Source organism: Neodiprion pinetum, chromosome 3 (assembly GCF_021155775.2).
Source record: "Neodiprion pinetum isolate iyNeoPine1 chromosome 3, iyNeoPine1.2, whole genome shotgun sequence".
Lineage (NCBI taxonomy): Eukaryota > Metazoa > Arthropoda > Insecta > Hymenoptera > Diprionidae > Neodiprion > Neodiprion pinetum.
The window spans coordinates 1,738,550-1,760,334 of NC_060234.1; the positions used below are offsets into that span (position 1 = coordinate 1,738,550).

Genomic DNA, 21,785 nt, shown 5'->3' on the forward strand with positions numbered 1-21,785 from the left:
TTCTCCAGAACCGCCTTTTTAATAACTTAATGGCTCGCTTGTGTACCCGAAGCATCGCGTGCAGTTCACCTACCCCTCCAACCTTTTTTTTTTTTGGTTTTATTTTCCTGCATTCACTTGTAATCGTCGTTCAGAGAACAATGCGCCTCGTTGTCAAACTTTCCTCTCTATCTTTCCATATTTTCCATTCGTCGACGTTTATGTGTCGATGAATTTTGCATTTGTACATACAGCAGAGAAGATAATACCTAGTAAAAATAATAAAAACGATAGCGACCGAGATAAAAAATTTCTCCCGCCACCCTAAAATGGAAAGAAAAAAAACATTTTTTTAATTTTGTTTCAAAGTCTGTCGGACGATCCGAACGATTACGGGATCTTCTCGTATAGAAAAAGAAAAAAAAAAAAGAAACGAAGACTGTTGAAACTCGAGAGAAATTTTTAAGTTTATCGTAGAGTTCTCAATTACAATTCAACAGGGTAGCTCAACGATATTTCATCAATTTTTTCCACCCAGTGCCGAACGGCGTTATTCGCGCTAAATATTCGGACGTTTTTAATTTCCCTCCCCGGGATAATTTTCGACAGAATATCCATAAATCACCGTTCCAGTTACATGGTCGAGAAAGCGACGTGCAGTTGCAAATCTAATTCAAACAAGAACGAGCCAATTTTCACGGATATATCCTAAAAGAATTTATACAACGTAGGAGAAATATCGAAAATAGAATGTAAAATCGTTTGAGAAAAATTTGATAGCAAAAAGTTTTCCCAGTCATATTTTACTCGAATTATTCCGTTACGCTGCAGCAGGAAGAAGAGGCGACTGATTGGGTGGGAAAAAAAAAAAATAAAAAATGCGTCTCCAGATTTTATCGGCACCGTTTTTCGCGCTTGCGATATTTTCTGCGATCGTCGCAAAATCGAAGGGCAATGGAAATCCCACTGACGATCTTCAAGGGACGAAGAAGAGTCGAGAAGAATCTCAGCCGATCGTGCCAAACGATTCTAAGAACCTCAGGATCGAAGTGAGTTAATTTTGAGTAACATCGAGATGTGAAAAATGTTATTTGAAAAGAAGTTTCCAAGATTCGTTTCTTGCCTTTTTCAAAAAATATCTTACAGCAATAAAAAGCACGGTAAACCCAAAAATAAAAAAAAAAAAACATTGAATGTTAGTCTGAAAAATGAGATAACATAGAACTACGGTCTTTTTGTTTTGTTTTATTTTTTTTCTTCTCTTTATTTACAACATTTATTCCCGATCGGGAAAACAAGAGTGACAAGACCGACGCCGCGTGTTAATTTTTCTTATTTTCCTCCCAACTTTTCCCGTCTTTCCCCCTTTCATTTTCTTTTTGTATTTTCGTCTGTTTCGCGTGGCGGAACGGCGAACGGCGAACGGCGATCGTGTTTGCTGGTTGAGGGGTGTGATATAGGTATATATATATATATATATATATACATACAGAAGGCAGCCAAAATTGCGGCGAGTACAATCAATCACGAGTTCGGTGTGCTGCAGCGGGCGCAGAGTAAGAGAGAGATAGATAGAGATATACAGATAGATAGATAGATGTATAGAATATCGAGAGTGAGAGAGAGAGAGAGAGTCGGCACGTCGTCGTCGTCGACGTCACTGTGCTCGGGGAGTCAGGCAGGCAGTCAGAGCAGAGCGTTGCAGACAGCTCGCATAGTTCGCTAACGGTAATATCGCAAGCCCTGGGCGACCGACTCGCTTTGTCATTTTGTCATATACTAGAACGAGAATGAGAAAACGCTTGAGAGCTTGCCGCCGCCGCCGCCGCCGCCGCTGCTTATACAAAGAAATTAATGCTTCCGATATTAAAATATGTACCCTACCTTTTTTATAATCATCATGTGTGTATGACAAAAGAAAAAAATTGGTAGACACCTAACCGTTGACTCGATCCGCGATAGCACCGGTCAACACGAATTTCGTGTCGAATTTCTACATGTCATATTTTCGTTTCTTCTACGCGATAAATAAAAGAAACGAACAGTTTTATCGTATAAAGTTTGTTTTTGTAGAAGCTAGAAGGATATTTCGGATTTTTCAGAAAACTTAACTACTTTCTCAAACTTAAACGAACTTCAATTTTGCACTTAAATGACTTTTATTCAAAAGTAATCGTTGATAATAAACTAGAAATGTAAAAGAATTGATAAACAAAGTTTAAAATTCAATATTTTTCGTACTTCTTCTATTTTCGCATGGACTTTCTCCCATCGCACTCTCACTATACGGCACCCATATTAGACATCAACCAAAAACTTCAGGAATTATTTATCAACGTGAGAAATACAAAAACAAACTTTACAAGTACCTAACAAACAAAGGTTTTCGTTATTATGCGGTTTATCGAATTGAAATTTATTTATCTCAATAGAAATTAAAAAAAAAAGAAATTACGATTTCTTTTTGACGACCTGTGTAATCATCGGTTTTCTCACGGGTTCCGTTGGCGAAAACCACATTTTTTTCACACTCCTACAGCTAGTATCATCCAGTGACAAAACGGAACAACGGCACGGTCAACTTTTAATTACTCGCCACTGCACCGCGCGTCTTACTTTCCTCTTTCACTTATAATATGTAAATAGATGAAATCCCTTCGTGTACATAAGTTTATTTTCTTCTTCTAATTTCTAAACAGATTCTTAATTAACCGACGACAAGAGCAGCGAGTATAATTAAACTTTGAACGAGTAGCACTGACATTCAAATGAGAGCACAGGTCATAATATGCATTTTCGTTCTTCATTATTATTGTCATTGCTATTATTATTATCACTATTATATTTCTCTCACATTACCGCAATTATATTTCGGCAAAAGATAGGTCTACATGTACAGTCCTTTCCGTTTTTCTTTGTCCATTTGTTCACTCGCGTTTGTTTGCTTTTTGTTCTTTGTTTCTTTGTTTTTTTTTTTTCTTCCTATCTCGTCTATTTTTTTTCTCTCTTTTACGCGGGTCGCGTTCATTCGTGGGTGAGGAGGAGTGGGGGAAGGAATAGAGGGAAGCGACAGTCCTTTCCTCCTGGGCGAGCCTGCGGGAATGAGATGCAGATTGCCAGGAGCCACTTCATTCACGAGGAAAGGGAAAGGGAGAGGGAGGTGGATTTTTAATAAAACCCGTTCTATGCAGATATGTACCGCATTGTCTTTTTACCGCGTGTCTAACGCAAGGAGCACACCGTCGACGAAAAGCACAGGATTTTGTTACCCGTCCATCAACGACTATACGTATATTATTTTCACCTAAATAGTTGTCAATATTGTCCACCGAGTGATCGCCGGCTAATACATTTAATCGTTCAATGAAATGAATATTAAGTAGCTCGTAAGTGAAATCTGACAGATAATTCGATAGACGAACTAGAAGAGAAAATTTTTTTTTTTTTTTCTTACGTTTTCGAAAGCTAATAGTCTTCCAATTTCACGCAGTCAGAGCACGAGATCATAGATCAAGGATCACCGCCGAGCGGTACAATGAATCGGGAAAACAACCAGGCGCTGAATTCGTTTTTGAAAAATGTCCTGCGAGCTCAGGACGAGCTCAAATGGATCGACAGTCGTGTGGACGGAGCCAAGGATCCACAGGAACAGTAAGAACGACGAATGACTGTAATAATTCGGTAATAAGCGAATGACAAAAATTCTACGTTTCAAGGTCACCTCGATACCAGCGAACGTCTCGTCGGGATCCGGATCCTAAGGCTCGTTCCAAGCGAAGATCGGGATACGAGCTCGACGAAAACGAGTCCTGGCCGTCGGCGAACAAGCGAAAGGTCTACTACGAATACGAGGAGGCCGGAAATCGAGCTCAAGGAGTCTACCCCGAGGACGAAACGGAAACGAAACGTGAAGCGAAAGAAGGTCCCCGCGTGTCTGAAGGCTGGTTTGAGTACAACGACGACGATGCCGAAAGTTTGAGAGACTCGCGTCAGGCAACTGACCTTAAAGTCCGTAACGAGTCGTCGTCAACTAACGATTTAGAGTCCCTGAGGAGGACGGTTCTGGCTCTGAGCCGGAGCCTCGAGGAGAGTGACAAGAAGGTTGACGAGATGGCAGAAAATGAATTGCAAGGAGTTGTCGAAGAGTCGAAAGACCGTGAGAGACACGTGGGGGAAATTTTCGAGCGAAAGAAAAGCCGCGGTAAGGGTGCAAAAGAGATAGAAGATCCCGGTGACTTCGGGCAGGCTTTCGGAGCCTCTTCTTCAGGTACGATGAGGTGTTTATCGGACCAGGATGGGCTGCTACTACACCTGCTATTGGCGTTTCGATTTCCAGGGTCGAGCTGGTGGGATGACCCGAGGACGGCGGTCGACATGTTCGACTTCAAGCGTCGCGACGATGACGAGGGAATGGACGACGAGGACGAGGACGAGGATTCGGAACCCGGGATGTCCGAGTTTGACTACAACGCGATGCGGAGGGTGAAACGGGAGAGGGATAACGATCTGGGTGAGCCAGGGGTGATCAGGGTTTACAACCGGGCGGGGTTTGGGGCGTCGTACCGTGAAGGTGGAGGAGGGTACGAGAGGAGGAAACGGAGAAGCGGATACGAAAAAGATGCCGAAGAGTTGGAGGGAAGCGGGAATGTGTCGAGAGAGATAAGCGGAGAGTCGATGGCAGCGGTTATGCGAGATAAGGTCATTAACGAGGGTGGTGATGGAGCTGAGATGAGGAAAATCGTGAATGCGAATGACCGCTCGGGGGGCCAGGCTGAGGTGGTGAATAAAAGCGAGGCAAAGAATTCCGGGGACGATAATCCTGCGGGAGGAAATCCTGCGGAAGTGAAAGAAATCGTCGCTGAAGATCGCGGCAAACAGGAAACACGGAGGAACGAAATACTCGACGATGAATTGGCCTCGAAAAACGAAGTGATAAAAACTCCTGAATCGGAAACACCGAACGAGAAAACTGAGGAGGCTAAGCAGGAGGCTCAGAAATCTCAGTCGAATGGCTACGAGGTTGTAAAATCATCCACAGACTCTAACGAAGTGAAGAAAGACGAAGAACAGACGAAGAGAAGAGAAGAAGAGACTGGAGTGAATGGTGATTCCAAAACACCTGGCAAAGTGAAAATGACCGATGCAACGCGAGTCGAAAAAAACAAAGAATTGATCGACGTCAAAATGGCAGCGGATAATCAGCCCGATTCAAGAACTGAAAAGAATAATGATGAGTCCGAGGATCGAAAACCAAAAATCCAAGAAGATTCAAAGTCTGTGAAACTAGGTGAGGTGAAAGAAGAGAATGCAGACAACAATGGACTCCACTCGAAATCTGATGAATTAACGCGGAAGCTACTGTGGCTATCGGAGAATGAAGAGTCGTATTTGAAAAACGATCGTGAAAAGTTTGCCAAGAGGTCTTTAATGGCGACGAAGGAGAGAAAGATGAGAAGATGCAAGGCGTTCGCCAAAACCCCGAGACGCTCGGTTAGATCGTATCCCGAAAGCGTAGAAGCCGACAAATCGATGGAGGAGGCATCGAGAGAGGACAAAGAGGACGTGCATCGATCCGAAACGAGAAAACGATCCGTCCGAAGGATCATCGAACGCCGAAGAGATCCTGACCTGGCCGCAGACGTCTACGAGGTTGAAGTGGAAGACGACGGTGTCGCCGATCAAGACGACGAGAATGACAATCTCAAAGAGTCGAGAGCGTCTAATGACGAGGGTGAGAAATAAAAAATTTTCTTTGACTCTTCTGTTTAACATGGTCTTATTCGTTTTCGTTTTCGTATCCAGACGGAGAGGCCGAATTGGCGCTGGTGTCGTTTGCGGGTTCGGACGCGGACCGCGATCCCATTAGAGACAGAATAAACATGCTGATAAAACAGAAACTCGACGATAGAGAGAAGGGGAAACTGGTCCACGTTAAGAGGGAGGTGAACGACCCGACGAGGATCATCGAATACTACGACTACGACAGCGATGAGAACGAGATTGACTCGGAAGCCGATCCATCGTTGGCAGAGTCTGATCAGGCTCAAAATTCCACTGTCACTGGAGAAGGTGAATGGCGATGAGTTTATTTATTTATTTTATCGTTACATACTGAATATCGTGTTTTGATAGTCCACGGCAACGACACAGCAGAGTCTACAGGAGGTGGGAACACTATACCAAAGAAAGACGAGAATGCCGAGGAGGAAAAGAAGCAAGAAGAGAACCAAAACAACACGAAGATCGAACCTCCGAAGGAGGAATTCATTTCTAATATCGATACAAGCAAAGCGGAAACGACGAAACCACCCTCGGGGGTCGACTTCACAACAGTTCCACAACCGGCCTTCGAAGAAGGCCAACGACCCTACGGCGAGGATAGAAATTTACAGGACGAGGAATCTAGAAACGAAAGTAACGAACATCACGAGGATCGCGCGGCGAAATCAAGCGACAGTCGGTGGTGACGATCTGAATGACCTTCTTCGAGCGACTTTTTAAAGTTCGATGCCTTCGCCAGTCGTTATAGTTTGACCGTGTGCTCTTCATCAGGTTAGGCGAGTCGCAGGATCAGGATTCGAGGAACGCAAAATCGATGGATGATCAGCCGTTCGAGTACAGCGTAAACGTTCATGGTAAAATAGACCCAGACTCAATCGGCAATGTGAAGGACAAGCTAACGGGTAGCGACGAGGATTGGAAATACGAAGGACCTCGGGACGGCAAGGAAGTCGAAAACGAGGAACTCGACAAAGAGCGTGCGGCCCGACGTGATTGGCGCTACAGAGATTCTACCAGGTGAGAATATGGACGGGACGAAATGATTGAAAGTTTAATTTTGAAAGGGAAAGAAAGAAGCGATGTTCAATGTTATGTATCAGGACAGAAGAGGGAAGTAATTCCCTCAAATCCTCGAAGGATTCTTCTTCTTCTTCCTCCTCCTCCTCTTCATCCTCGACTGACGATAACGAACGCGAACAAATTCCCGAGGATAAAAGATACTTCGAGGAGACAGGCGACCAGGAAAATTTATCGTCCCAGGAGTCAAGTCTGACCGACGACGAGTCCGCCGGAGGTGAGAAAATCCGTCAAAGTTGCTTTCCCCTCAATATCCACCAAAATACATCCCACCGGATAAAAATTGCCGGGTGTTTTCATAGATTCATTGCGAACTATGCTTGACCGCAGCGGATCGAGGCAGCCTGGACTTTCCGGAGAGAGAACATACCTGGTGATAGCTCCGGCGCAATCGCAATGCCCTCGGAAAACAGGTGATGGAAACGACAAAAGCGCCTCTTCGTCATCCGGCAGCAGTTACTCGGCGTTGAAGATCACAGACGACATGTTCAAAGGCGGTATAGAGCAGAGCAATCCGGTCGATGAGGGGGTCACCGATGGCGATACATTCGGAAGAACAACTACCGAGTGGGCAGTGCTAAAGGTAAGAGACTTTACGGGTGAATTTACCCATATTATGAATACCCGCTTTTACCTTCAGCCCGGAGTAAAGGAGGAAAAGTCGAGGTACCAGGACCTGGTCATGAGCCCACTTGACGTCGTCCACGAGTCAATCGTTGACCCCGACGAGATGGCCGCCGACTTCGACGACGATACAAAGCCGAGACTGGGCAGGAGTCTGCAGTCCATTTCTTACGCCAAGGACCCCTTTTACCGAGTCGAAGTAAACGGCAACACCGAGAGACCTGTCGAAAAGTACCTCGAATACACGCAGAACGGTTACAGTAATGACAAAGTGACGGTTCATAAGATCGTTAAGCGCAACGCGGACCCTAGCGGCAGCGACGAGCAGGAATCATCGTACAATACGTCCTTGGGTCAGCTCGCTCCTAACGGATCCGATCAAAGCGACAAGGATAAACGAGGTCTGACAAACGTTGAAGAGTGGGAAATGAACGCCCCAACGCTACAGAAACAACCAGAAAAAGCCAGGGAGACAAGAAGCGTCAGGCTGATAGACGACAGTCTCGAACATAACCCAAAATCGGTTGAATTGACTGACGAAATGCGGTCGAAGATTCATCGAGGTTTCGATGATCCAAATGTTCGAGATAATTCGCGCGAGAGCGATGAGAAATGGTCGAATTTTCGGAGGAACTCAATCAGGCGGGATCATCATGGGGAAAAATTCAAAGGCAGAGAATCTGCCGATGCTGATTTGTCGAAGCAAAACGACGACTACCGGCGCTCGCGTTACAACTGGCGAAAGTCTGACCGTGGATTGTCACCGAGTCGCAGACACCATTTGAACAGGTTAAAGCAACAACGTAGCGACGAGACCAGAGATTTCATTCACGAACAGAATGGTCTGGAACATGTTGCCAGGAATCCAGACGAAAGTTCGAGATTCAAGGACGCGCGATTCGTAGATCAAGGCAAGACGATGCCCTTTGACGGGACGAAGAGAGTCCTTGACGAAAACGCTGAGGATCCTGCCGTAGGTTTGAAATTCTCTATATCGACCGATCCTGATTCTGACCCAATTGACTCGTCCTTGTAGAGTATAAAACCGAAGGACGATAACCAAAAGAAGAAATTCAAGGTGCTTTTGGCCGCCGATAATATGGAGGACGAATCTCAGATGGATTTGGCGCTACACGGAGAACTGGCTGGAAAAATTGTCGAGAGAATATTTGATCAGGTATATTGACTCGACTTGTTTGTTGTCTGCTTCCAATATTATCCTGATTTTTCATCTTAATCGATAACTAGGTACAGGTAAACAATGCGCTAAAAGTCGCCCTGGGACCTGGATTGTTCCGGAAACATAAATCCGAGGACGCTGTACAGACTGACAAAACTTACCGTCGGGGATTGGACGAGGACGAGGCGAGTGAATTCCACACTTAAGTGTGATGGGAACGCGTTCCGAGCGTTTTTAAATACTTGCGATCCGTGATTTTCAATGTCCGAATTCTTAAATTCAGGTTAAGCATACCGAAACAATGATGAGGAGAGTTATGGAGCTTCTGGGCCGCCTGATACTCGACGAAGTTCAACGAAAAACTTGCGCGTCACTTCCACCTGACATGCGTGAATTTTTACAGTGGATGTTAAGAGTAGATGACGACGATAAACCATCGGAACAGGTTATCATGATTCCCGAGTGCGCGACAATTTACGAATATGATAAAAACGAAGGTTTCCCATCCAACAGGTCCCACCTTTGCCATTGGTGCACAATCAAGAACCACATCAACATCGAACGGATAAATTCTTATTCGGAGATTCTTCAATTGGTAACGAAAGCGCAGAGCTGGACGAGCTGAACAAAAAAGTCAGATTGCTGAAACGTCTCATCGAAGAATACAACGCGCTCACTACCAAAGAGAAGACGAAAGTTCAAGTCGTTCACGACTACCTGGTTAGCGATTGTTCGAAATCAGGATTTTGCTCGATACATTTGTCACAATCACATATCATGATAGGTCAAACAACTGCGACTTCTACTGGAGTATATAGAGTCGAAGCAGGCTGGTGGCGTGAAGAACGAAGGGAGTACATTAGGAGATGCAAATATACTCCAGTACCAAAACGCTGTGCCCAATCCAAATGAAACTGTAACACCGCAATCGACTCTCTCTCCGTTAGTGAACGCACCGAGTATCGTGATGCTCAGCAACGCGACGTTCAACATGGACCAACCGTACAGACGTTAGTCGAGGATAAAACCATTCTGTTAATTCCATCTATGAAACCATACCTCTAACATCTTTTTGGGTTTCAGCATCCTCGAATCGCTTATTCGGTCAACTTCGTCCACGTCGTCGCGAAGCGCGAAGCTCGGTGCGGGACGTTGAAAAGAAGCACAGGAAACATGATCACAAGCACCATCACACTGATCACGAAAGCAACAAGAATAAGAAGAAGCACAAACACAAGCACAAGAAAAAGCACAAGCTCGAACGGCACGCGGGTGGAGAAAGTGGTGCGGAAACTCCGGAGTACAGAAAGCTGATTAGAAGAGCAGCGATGATGCGTCGAAAGCGGGCGAACCTCTACGAAGATGCCTGGGATCCGGTAGACTCGGGTTACGAGGAACCCGTCATTTACAGCGCATCGGGCAAGCTGACAAGCGGATCTGGGAAGCGGCGAAGGTCACCGGAAGAGAAGGATGAAGTGAAACGAGACGTAATCAGCGCCTCGGTGGCGCTTCAGCCCTGGCTTAATCCCAAGTCGGACGACCCGATGACCTCCGGTTACCTGAACCAGCTGACCAACCGATTGGTCCGTGAGTCTCTGACGCCTCCGGTGTACGAAGAACGGAAAAGCGCAAACGGCCGAAGCCTCGCCGACGATGAAGTGATGCTTCTGAGTAAACGGGAGGCCTGGAGAAACGAAAACGAGCAGCAACTCGAGGAGGTCGCCTTCGGCAAAGACATGAGAGGAAAATGGAGGGAAGAGGAACGGTTTAAAAAGCTAACCGACATCGACAGGAAGAAGAAATTCGACGACGATGGGATTGGCAGGCAGAAACGCGAGGGTGATGAGAAGAGGAATTCTAATTCTTCTAATTCTTTGGGATCAGCTCAGCTGTCGCAAGTTGCAAAGAACGAAAAAGTCTGCAACAGCACACCGACTGTTAACGACGCAAATCTAGTGAAACGATCGACGAATTTAGACAATGTGATAAACCGGAACTCGACCAAAGCAGTAAGCCTTCAGACTGAGAACTCTGAGGCTAAATTTCTGGACTCGAAACTGAGCAGCCTTGTCTCTGGTGCAAGAAATGAACAAGGTTTAATTTCTGGAGTCCACGAACGTGGAGAATCGCAAAACGAGGTGGACCGAGTTCCGAGGACCGAATACAAACAACGACACTCGACACTTAGTCGAGAGCTCCAATCTGGAGGTCCAGATCAATCGACGCAAAACCCTGATCAAAAAGAAAGTATCACACGGAAAATCGCGATAATTGACAAAAATTCCGCAACGTCTGAAGAACCGATTGAAAAACGAAACGGGAAGAGATCCTCGCCGTTTGTCATTCCAGAGGCAGAAGGGTCGGCGATACTTCCACATCTCGAAGTCTCCGAGCAGAGACAGCAGCAGAAACAGGCAGCGAAAACTGAGACGGACGATCAAAGAGACATTGCCAACCAAGTACTGGGACTTGATAACCCCTTGATTCTCGGCTTGAACACGTACTGAAGAAGTTCGCGTGCCGTTTGAAAACGGATGTCGACACGATACCGGAAACATCTTCTGTCGCTTACTCGAATTAATTAGATCAGAACAAATATAACCATTCGAAATTTTTTCATATGAAAATTCACAGGTTCAAACTAATTCGTAAGTATTTATGTGACGACTCACCGATTCGTTTCTGAATCTCAGTCCATCGATGTGATCGATCAGCGATTTCAGCAACCCACCTGTATTGAAAAGAAAAGGAACAAAAATGAATACGATCATTTTATCTATAATATAACTTATACAATAGAATTGATATACGATAATAAAACTAATAAATATACTAAACGAATTGTACTCAATTTACGGATCTTTTTCTTTTTTAATACAAACTACAGTAAATCATAAATAAAAATTCATGAATTTTCAATAATGCAACAATATAATTCGATGACTAGAAATTCAAGGAATCACACAATTATCATTGCGATCACCCTAAATAACGATCCAACAGATATCAAAGAAATCGATCAGCAACCGGAACGTTAAAGCCTTGTAATATTGCATCGTTTTTTCCAAGATATTCTTTGCCAATTGCATCATTGTGTGATAACCAAATATTTGTCAAACGACTGTAAACCACTGCCGTTGTCTTTCACATGTTCAATTTACTGTCGATGGAGTAATAAGCAAGCCTCTGAGTCGCATTCAAATGGCAAATATTTTCCGTCTAGAGATACGGCGTTCCATTTTAACGCCGGCGATTAGCTGCTTACAATTGGCGCGGTGTTAATAGAATTAATTTAAAACCGGTCAAAAAATGCTTACAAAGTAATTGAAAATTGATTGAATTTCAATTGCCTTCACCCGAAAATACGTCACACCTTACAGGGGATAGACGTTACACGTAGAACGATTTTTCTCCCATCTCTTTTAACGGCTGCATTGCAATATCGAACAATAAACTGCCAACGAAATGGGAAAAGACTAAAGTTATGTAGAAACTGAATTCGAAAAGATAAAAAAAAGTAGTGGTTCGTTTTTCACGTACAGTCATTCTGACCAAACGTGTTTAATGAGAATCCTCCTGAGGTTACAAATTTGAACGATAGTGTCAGGCATGCCGTTAATATCAAAGACCGACGGATGGGTGACTGACTCCTAGACTTTCACCTTGCGGGCGGTGCATATAATCCCGTAACATCAGCATAGGAGGGGAAAGAAACGACTGGAAACAAATACAACCGGCTAAGCACGCGTGTTACAGAATCCCGATCAAATTGGAAAAACCACATTCAACTGACAGCCTTCGTCATCGAAAACAAAAATTTGAACCGGTAAATCGAATCAAAGTCGGATTGAAAATTAGGTCACATTGACACTCACGACACTCTTATTTTTCATCCCACCCAGATCCCTTTGCTCGGCAAGGTCGAAATGCCATTGTACCGAGAGTGAAATAAAACAAGATAAATGATAAATGCAATAACCGGTGAACGGCCTCGATCGACTTTCTACAGTTTCTCTGCAACGAAGATGCAACGCAACGGCGGGGATTCCCGATGACTATACGCACATAACATTTATGTCATCGTGGAAAATCTTCAAGTGCCAAATAATACCGGAGGAATTGTATTCATTTTTCATTCTTCGATTTTTTTCTCTCATGTACATCGAGTTCAACGAATCCGCTTCCTTCAATCGAGGTGAACAAGTTCCGCATGACGTTTGGTCAAGGGTGAAAACATTACGGGGAACATTCGAGTAGGTACAAGACTGCGTCACTCCGTCACGTTGACTGGCCCACTTTGCACCTTGGACACGGTTAGTAAGAAATTGCGCAACTGAGCGATGCGACCGTCTGCCGTGATATCTGGCACGCAATAAGGAGTGACATCAACTCTCGAGACAAGTAAAATATTTCGTTACTGTTCCTGTGCTTGAAACTTCCTTCCTTCGCTGCGTTCGGATTGATTAGTACTCAGCGAAAGAACAGGACGCTGAGTGAGTTGGTCAATGACTCTGCCTAACAAGCCAGAAGCCATGTCGAGCCAGTAGCGCAAGTTTATGATGTGGGTGTAGAGTAGGCGGGTCGAGATAACTGTAGAAAAAACCAAGCTGCGCCGACCGAGCGACGGATCATTTCGATCGATCAAACGGAGCAAACGCACAACTCGTATACCAATATTATTGGAACAGATTTCGCAATCCATATACGACGTACAAGATTACACGTTCAGCATGTCAACGGAGAAATACCGCCTAGGTTTAAGGGGTCATACGCAGTCAGGATTCCTCAAAAATCAATTTTTTTCTACTTTTTTTCAACTTTTGTAATGTACAATTATTCAAGTATATACACAGAAAATTTCGTGTCGATCCGACAAATATTCTCCAAGTTACGCGCACATTTGCAAAGACGCCCCGGAGCGTTTGAAAGTGCTTTGAAACTTTGAACGCGTTTTTTTCAAAACCATGCTTTCAGAGTCGGTGAACAAGATTTCTTGGAAACAGCTGAACCGATCAGTTTCAAATTTTTACACCAGCTTTATGAATACATTTTTCACTCCTTGATCGAAGCTTTTTTCTCACCGATAAACATTTTTCATTCTATTTTCAATGCAAGAAAAAAGGAATATCGCACTTGGCTAACGATCTCACGTTTAAGGATAGCCAACGACCGTATAAACGACGCCAAAGGGACAGCCGTAAAAAAATGTATAAACTCGTTGTGAGAATTAGCCTGGTAGAAATAATGCAACTCCCAATTAATCGTATCAGAGTTCGACGCCCGATGTGCCATGTTGATGTGGACACATTCCGTGACCGTGCCTCTGTGTACATATTCATTGGCACATATAACGTGAGTATAGACGCATGCACCTCTATACATGTAGGTAAATACGGGCTGCGCATTGTATTGTTGGCCAGAGTAAGCGGGCGCTCATTATTATTACACCGAAGTTTACAATACACCTTTGTACGGATCTGCCTGGAGGTGCAATCTTACATTGTCATCAGGAAAACGCAGCGCAGCTCATATATCAGTTTACTCATTATGCAACCCGATAGCCGCTGGTTCTCGCAATTTTATGCTATACGATAATTACTGCGATACTGTATAACAATGTGAATTTTTCATGCAATACGGAAATTAAAAACACTGAGACTTCGCCATAAATATTTTTACCCCAACGGACCACTGCAAAACCTTGCCTGTAGTTCGATCAAACTATTACGATCAATCAGCATTTTTCAGACCTATTTTGGAAACGATTTTTAATCTGTATTCCTAATTCATACCTGAGAAATTCGAGTCTGGTTTTAGATTAATCGCCACCATATTATTCCGGGATTTTTTATATAACAAGGGGTTACATTTTTACACAAGTCACGTTAGTAGGCGTACCTTTCGTCGCACGGATCCAGGCTCAAGGTACTTCCCAGAGCATTATTCATACTTGTGTGATTACCCGTCAACACAATTGCCAATATTTCAAATGAATCATTCGTTTCTTTCAATACCGAACAATTAACAAGAGGTAATTCTGCGTCAGGAACGACTTAATACGCAACCGGAAAAGTGGCGATGTTGAATGCACGGGAAGTATCTGACAGCACGAAGTGATCAAGCACTTCCTAAATCCGTAAAACAAATTTCTAGACGTTGCGAATATCATTCCATCACACCTTAATCGTTTGCAAAACATTTCCGCATTAATGATGCAATCATACAAGAAAAATCTGAAGAGCTAATTCACTGACGTCGGTTCTCGCAAAAATCGTCAAACAGACGTGACAATGATGAGCGAGACGAAAGGTGCAATTGCACTTCGAGCACGTTCTCTCTTCAACAAATAAGTGTGCCCCGGTCGTTGAGAACCGAGGAGCCGGGTTTCCCCCGTCGATTCTCCCACTACGAGAGATCTCGTTGGCAGCTATATAAGCTCAGCATATGTCACATTGGCCAGCATTGAGCCAGCCTCAAAGGTATCATACGTAAAACCAGAAGCAGCCGTGTGCGTCAAGTTTACAGATCAAGAACGCCAAGTGCGAGTTCCAGTCCGTTTCAAGTTCGTTGTTGAAAGTACGGTTGATTCAAAAACATGAATTCCAACCTGGTCATTTTCCTCGTCATCGTCGCTTGCGTCTGCGGACTCGTCGTCGGTCTCCCTTCCGACTTTCGTTACCAGGGTGAGTTTCCAAATATATATACATGTATACGTATACCGGGGTCTTGATTAATTAATTGCGACGATAGAAGAGCGGTCCAGATTATCCCGACGGTTTGGAAGAGATCGTTAAGCATCTCGTTTCGGTGTATTTTGGTTTGGATAAACCGTGGCCAAGGGTTCATTTTCTTCTCTGAGGAATGAACCAAGACGAACCAGTTTATGACACTGGCGAATCGTCTTTCCGACCTCACTGTCAGTCACTTTCTGACAACGTATATTTCTTTTCCTCAGAATCGGAACCCGCGACAACCAAGGAGTCCTGTGTCCTTCCAATGGTCACTGGTATATGCAGAGCCAGAATGCCGAGATGGGGTTACGACCCCGAGAAAAAGGACTGCGTGAGCTTTTACTACGGTGGTTGTTTCGGCAACGCGAATAATTTCTTGACCAAGGACGAGTGCCTGAACGCTTGCAAAGGTAAATTTCAAAACGTTTCTTCAATTCGTCCACAGCTGCGTCGTAACTCGACATTTTAACCATCGAGCAACGCTTTCATGCAAATTCATACTCGAGCAATAACATCGTGGTTTCAACCGAGTTTGAGACAACATCCCAAGAGAAGGACGATTTATTTATTTATTTATTTTTTGCCCTAAATTGTTTCTCTTCTCGGTGAGAAGAAATTTGTATCTTTGTACCCGGAATGCTAATCGCTCGCGTGATTGTTATTATTATACGTCCATAAATCTACCAGCAGTCGTATGATATACAAAACGACGCGCGACGAAGAGAGAGATTTTCCTAGGCTATTTTATTATCCGAATCTTCTCGTTCGAATTCTATGTATATTCATGGATACCGCGTCAATTCGTATATCTATACATGCGTATGTATATACACATGCTGTCTCTCATCTTTTATGGATGACTCCAAGCATGGTTGACACCTGACCACAACCGCCACTTCTGTTGATACTGCAGCTAGGCGCTTGCTCAGCTTTCACTGCAGGCCAAACATCCACTACACCTTTATAAACCGGTCATAATTAACATTGTGACAACGTGCACACCGATGTTCACCATTCTTTTCTCTTCGTTTGTTTCAGATAATTGATCACCCAATCGCACACAATTAATGCACATAGATTCACCGAAGCTATACAGGCAGTTGCTGCTTAATCACCCACCTGTAAATACCCGCTATATTAATAACGACGTTAGCATCGAGATAAAAGAAGAGCAGAAGAGACAACGATAGACGATAGACAAGAACAAAGCAAGAAAATAAAATAATTAGAAAATAAGAATTGTTATCCCACTGATTACGATTTATAAATATTGTTATCTATGAATGTATACATTCAAAATATGTTTGTTGAGTTTGAATAAAAGAAGTAAAAAAAAAAAAAAAAACATTGCTAATTTCACCAAAGTCTTCATTCTGTTCACTCTCGTCACGACGATCCGCGACCGTCAAATTCGTTTGTGTCTATTTCAACTTTGTCCACAATGCAATATATTCCGCATATAAATTGTCGGCACAAAAAGATAAGCGAAAAATTGTATAGCAGCGGTAAGGAGTGCAGAGTATAAAGCGGCGAAATCGTCGAGCCAGAGAATGCTCATTTATGCAGCGGGGCCAAAGAATAGTATCTCTCTCTCACTCTCTCCTTCCATCTCCCTCGTTCCCCAAGCCCGGAGAGTCTATATCTCGGCTATTACTTATTCGATTTAAAACGTTGAAGTTATTTAGATATTCCAGTAGCGCATCTGGGCTCTCGCCTTGCGGAAGAGAGTTTTCTCCCCTCTCCTCGCTCGCTACGGTGTATATTAATATCTCGAACAAGGTATAAAGCTTGGGCAGGTAGGTATACAGCACAATATTCGGTTGAAGCGGATCACCAAGACGCAACAACGATTATGAAGGCGGTTCGAGGGTGTAGATATAAAGCCAACCACCCTCCGGCATTTTTACATGCGGCATTAACTCGCGCCGGGAGTTTGCCAGCGGAGAGAGTAAGATAGAGAGAGAGAGAGAGAGAGAGTTTTCCTTCGGCGTCGCGTGCGGCGCTTCCTAGGCGTCGTCTACATGCCTCGCTCACACCGCATTTCTTGCCTCCTCCCCCAAGGGTCACTAATGGGGGTTAAAACGCAAACGGAGACGGTGACTACGCTTCGCTACCTCTTCTCATCCCAACAACCAACACCCGGGTTGCCGGGCTCAGGTACGTCGCCAATCCACCCCAGGCAACACCCGGAACTTAACCCACCCTGCACCCTTTGCGATCTTTCAAGCTTCGGATTGATAACTCTACCCTGGAACTGAATTAATGAGACAATCGGCTTCGGAAACTTATGGAAATAAGTGAAAGTGAAAGAGGATTTTATACCGGACTGAAATTAATACCTAAACATGAAACTGAACCTGACCGACACAACGAAGTCAAGAACTGATCTTCGTCGCGGAACTAGGAACAAAGGGTTACACGGAGACAAACAAAGAGAGAGCAAAAAAGTTGCTGGTATACATTCATTCCGACTGATTGTGGCAGTCGTGGAAACGTAAATTGAAGAGAGTCAGTCATGAGGCTGATACAAAATCGATCCCGATGCCTTTCAAGTGTGGATGATTTCTCTGCCGATGAAGATAATTAGAATAGTATTTTTATTGTTCAATGTTTTATCGATCTTATCATGATAATAAATGGCGTAAGGTTCTCGGTGTCGAGGTTGAAAGGAACAAAGTAAAAAATTGACGTTGCGACACTGAGAGGAGCCCTCCTCAGAAAAGCTGTAACACATTTTATTATTAATAAAGATGTCATTTAAGATTACAATGAAATATTCATTTAGCGATAGATATAAAGCGGCACTTACAATTAAATACTCCGAAGAAAGAACCGAATAAAAATTTGTAGACGTTTCCTAAACTGGATTAAGAATTTTGGAACAATCGAACCATGGTTCGCTTTAGCTTAGTTGTCAGAGCTAACGTGTAACCTTCGTCATTGTTTAGCTCAACGACTTTGGCTACCACACGAATGAGGGACGATAAATGAACAATACCGACGATACAGTGTTGTTTTTTTCCAAGTCCAAGTCAATATTGAAAGTTTCACCTCATACATGAGACTTGGGAGTATTTAATTTTAATTGCCACTTTGCATCTATCAATAAATGAATATTTCATTGTAACCTTGAACGATATCTTCATCGATAATAAAAAATATTAGGAAGAGGGTCCCCCCTCTCTTTCCTTCGACCTCGACACTGAGAACTCTACACAATATTCTCGTTAACTCTGACTAAAACCACCAGACCGACCCAAGGTTGTTTATAACTTCGAAAAGTCACTCTTCGAATCGTGTAACTTCGATGTGCAGCGACAGATGGGTCTGTATATTTTTTTGCGCGATAGCCGCATCATGCACCAGCAGCTTCCGTGGAACGAACGGTTCCCCGCATCGTCGTCCTTGCGGAGGTCTGGTTGTACCTGCAACCGACATGTCGATACCAGCCCTCGCCGATAGGAGCTCCGATACTGCCTCCCATCCAACCCCATTTCACCCCATGCCTCGGTCGGTAGTGGTGGTAGTGGTGGTGGTGGTGGTGGTGGTGGTGAACTCTCCGGAAGCTGGAACACCGCGGATCGCAGGTCCCAGCTCTCCCCTCCCCCCCCCCCCCCCCCTCGCTTTCTGCCCTTTCATTTCGCACACAGCGAAAACCCCGGCAGTCCGCTTCGCTCGACCGCTAAATGGCCGACCACCCTACACTGCTCAATTATTGATACTTACGATATCCGCCGACCTGCCTCCAACCCCCGCCCCGCCATCGCTGACCGCTCATTTTCTAGTGCATCATGTTCGCGTGCTGCATTCGACCAATTGCAATCACATTTTTCTCTCACTTACTTCTCCTTTTTCATTCCATACCGAAGGTATGTGTTAGGGGAGAGGCGGGTAATATGGAACGTAGCGTAAAAAATTGCAAAAAATTTCGATAACGCTTGAAATGTAATTTTTGTCCAACTTTATTCCTCCCGTAACGTAACGGGCACATTTTGCCCGCCTCTTCCCTACATCTGGACACTGATGACGAGGTGATGCCGATGGAGCATTTCCCGAACTTATTGACCTATCCCAAGGAAAAGAATTAGCAGACGGCACCGATTAACCCTACGTGGTCACTCGGAGTAAATTTCACCCCAAACATTTTTCAAACCCCTCGTAGAGTTCCTGAGTCGTGGAAATGAACCTCTCGACGTCATCGTTCATGCGAAATAAATTCCTTTTTTCCACATTTCTTAAGTAAAATATCACGTTTTGGGTGAATTTCACCAAATGTGACCGTTACGCGACTCTACAGAAGTGTGACCAATTAGGGTTAATTATATGTTATCCGATACCTGCTGGAAACGACTTTTCTATCACTTGCTCTAATGACACTGTTCCACCAGTTGTGAGAACTGCTGCAATTAATAATAACCTCAATGCTCCCAATCTTGTGTAAAAAATAAAAACAAATTTGAAGACGATTTGGAATGAAGAAAAAAAAAAAAAAACAAATCACCGCATCCACGCATCTTAAGCTGGCAAAAGAAGGAACGAAACAAAATTCACCTTTACATTTTTGAGATATTAAGAAGCGATCGAGGGATCGTTTTGGGGATTGAGGATTGAAGCTAGCAGCGAGGGTGTGATCCGAATCTGATTTCAACCTTGATGGGTATAGGTTCATATGTATATGATACACGTATACGTACAGTGCGGCATTTTCGACGAGTATAACGGCAGGGTAAGAGATTTTTAACCGAAGATCCCTTCCATCTCTATGCCTCTATCTTTTACCCTCTTTTTCCTTTTACCCAAACTGAACCGGCATCGGTGGTGGAGTCCGGTAGTACATTTAAGGGACAGGGCTCGAGTGGGTGATTACATTTAAGTGCGCACAAGGCACGATAATCGCACGATCAAAGTTAAGTGTACCCAAAACCGTCGCAACGAGATAATGCAGGTAATTATTTCATCGATACGATTTTCACCCCTGTCCTAATTTCCATTCCTGCTTGTAAAGGATCGATCAAACTTTTGCCTAACGATGATTTCGCGGAATTTCGAAACAGCATTAGCTCTTCTTACGAAATAATTCCTCACTGGTTCGAAAAGTAGAAGCGGAAGATTCGACAAATTATGGATATTCAACGGTGAGCCGTGCAGCTCGAAAGGCGACAAAAACCGCGGTGAGGGAGGGGAAAAAAATGGGTATTCGCGAAAATGGCGATCAGAGATGGATTCAAGTGGGGCGGAGGAGTTATGCCGCGCGCGCGCGTGTGTGTGTGTGTGTGTGTGTGTGTGTGTGTGTGTGTGTGTGTGTGTGTGTGTGTGTGTGTGTGTGTGTGTGTGTGTGTGTGTGTGTGTATGAGGAGGCTGTACGCGGGGCGAATTCCCCCTTGCCATACTTTCCCATAGACTACGTGTCTTGCGGAGCGCCCTAAGTGTATTAGACCCTGGGCCAGCGGGGGTTGGGCTCCGGGTGGCGGCGGCACCGGGGGGTTTGCGCCGTGCCCCGCTAATGGCACCCTCGGGGAACCCCCTGGAAAACCCTCTCCTATTTATTATTTAGCGCGGTTATATAGCTATACACATATCCGCAGCGAGCGGATCCATGCAGCCACCCGCAGCCGAGGATTTATCCGCAGACATCACACATCGGTCCGGCGGCATCCTCCCAAAAAAAAAAAAAAAAGAAGAAGATGAAGAAGAAAAAGAAGAAGTAAGAAGTAAGGAACCAAATCGAACCATCGACATCTTGTAGCGACGGTTCCAACGAAACCGTAAGAAAGTCAAGATAACTACGGTACGTGTACCGATTATCGACCTTTTTTAATCGTACCGATTTGATCCTTGGTTCTAAAGTGACAGAAAGAAAAAAAATTTCTCGTGTCTAACCAGGGTTCGTACGCTTTTTGGAACCCGAAATTCCTTGACTTTTTCAGGTGTTCCAGCCTGAAAATAGGATTTTTTTCAGTAACCTTCCAAGAAATATGCCGCTGATTAAAGACAATTTTTTTGCTTATTAATACTAATACCTTCGATATCACCTAGTAATTAATTTACTGTCCGACTGATAATTTACAAACAACAGCCAGCGATTTTCAGTAAGAAAAAAACGAAAGGAGGTTTGATATCAAGTAATGTACGTATAAGAACGAGTTTATTTCTTCAAGAAACTTAAAAATTCCAGTCTTATTTTCGAAATTCCCTGACCTTTCCCTGCTGTAAGAAATTCCCTGAGTTTTTCCGGTTTTCCAGGTTTTCCCTGTGCGTACGAATCCTGTCCAACCCTCTAGCGATTGAAGAAATTCACTATTTGTGCCATAAATTTATAATTTTGATAAAGAGAAGAATCAACTGACGGGTCTAAACTCGTGTCAATAACTGTTACACTTGCCTTATTGGGAAAATTTCAACTCGACGCAAAA

At 44.0% G+C, this 21,785-nt stretch overlaps 3 protein-coding genes and 1 long non-coding RNA gene across 4 annotated transcripts; all 4 read left to right on the top strand.

Annotated features, from left to right (window-relative positions):
• Nucleotides 1-857: 857 nt before the first annotated feature.
• On the top strand, nucleotides 858-6,781 carry LOC124215611 (uncharacterized). Its single transcript, XM_046619196.1, has 7 exons — nucleotides 858-1,028; nucleotides 3,470-3,630; nucleotides 3,696-4,246; nucleotides 4,316-5,710; nucleotides 5,782-6,048; nucleotides 6,112-6,442; nucleotides 6,532-6,781. Exons 1-7 carry the CDS (start codon nucleotides 858-860, stop codon nucleotides 6,779-6,781), a joined length of 3,126 nt encoding a protein of 1,041 aa, XP_046475152.1.
• A 204-nt stretch (nucleotides 6,782-6,985) lies between these two features.
• LOC124214793 (uncharacterized) lies at nucleotides 6,986-7,602 on the top strand. The gene is made up of 3 exons (XR_006882202.1): nucleotides 6,986-7,054; nucleotides 7,168-7,420; nucleotides 7,478-7,602. It is a non-coding gene; the product is annotated as an uncharacterized lncRNA (long non-coding RNA).
• A 1-nt stretch (nucleotide 7,603) lies between these two features.
• On the top strand, nucleotides 7,604-8,906 carry LOC124214791 (uncharacterized). The gene is made up of 3 exons (XM_046617426.1): nucleotides 7,604-8,434; nucleotides 8,498-8,638; nucleotides 8,710-8,906. Exons 1-3 carry the CDS (start codon nucleotides 7,889-7,891, stop codon nucleotides 8,845-8,847), a joined length of 825 nt encoding a protein of 274 aa, XP_046473382.1. The 5' UTR covers nucleotides 7,604-7,888; the 3' UTR covers nucleotides 8,848-8,906.
• Nucleotides 8,907-15,091: 6,185 nt separating this feature from the next.
• On the top strand, nucleotides 15,092-16,706 carry LOC124214693 (PI-actitoxin-Axm2a-like). Its single transcript, XM_046617245.2, has 3 exons — nucleotides 15,092-15,324; nucleotides 15,597-15,782; nucleotides 16,411-16,706. The coding sequence occupies exons 1-3, from the start codon at nucleotides 15,237-15,239 to the stop codon at nucleotides 16,416-16,418; spliced, it is 282 nt and encodes a 93-aa protein (XP_046473201.1). The 5' UTR covers nucleotides 15,092-15,236; the 3' UTR covers nucleotides 16,419-16,706.
• Nucleotides 16,707-21,785: the final 5,079 nt, after the last annotated feature.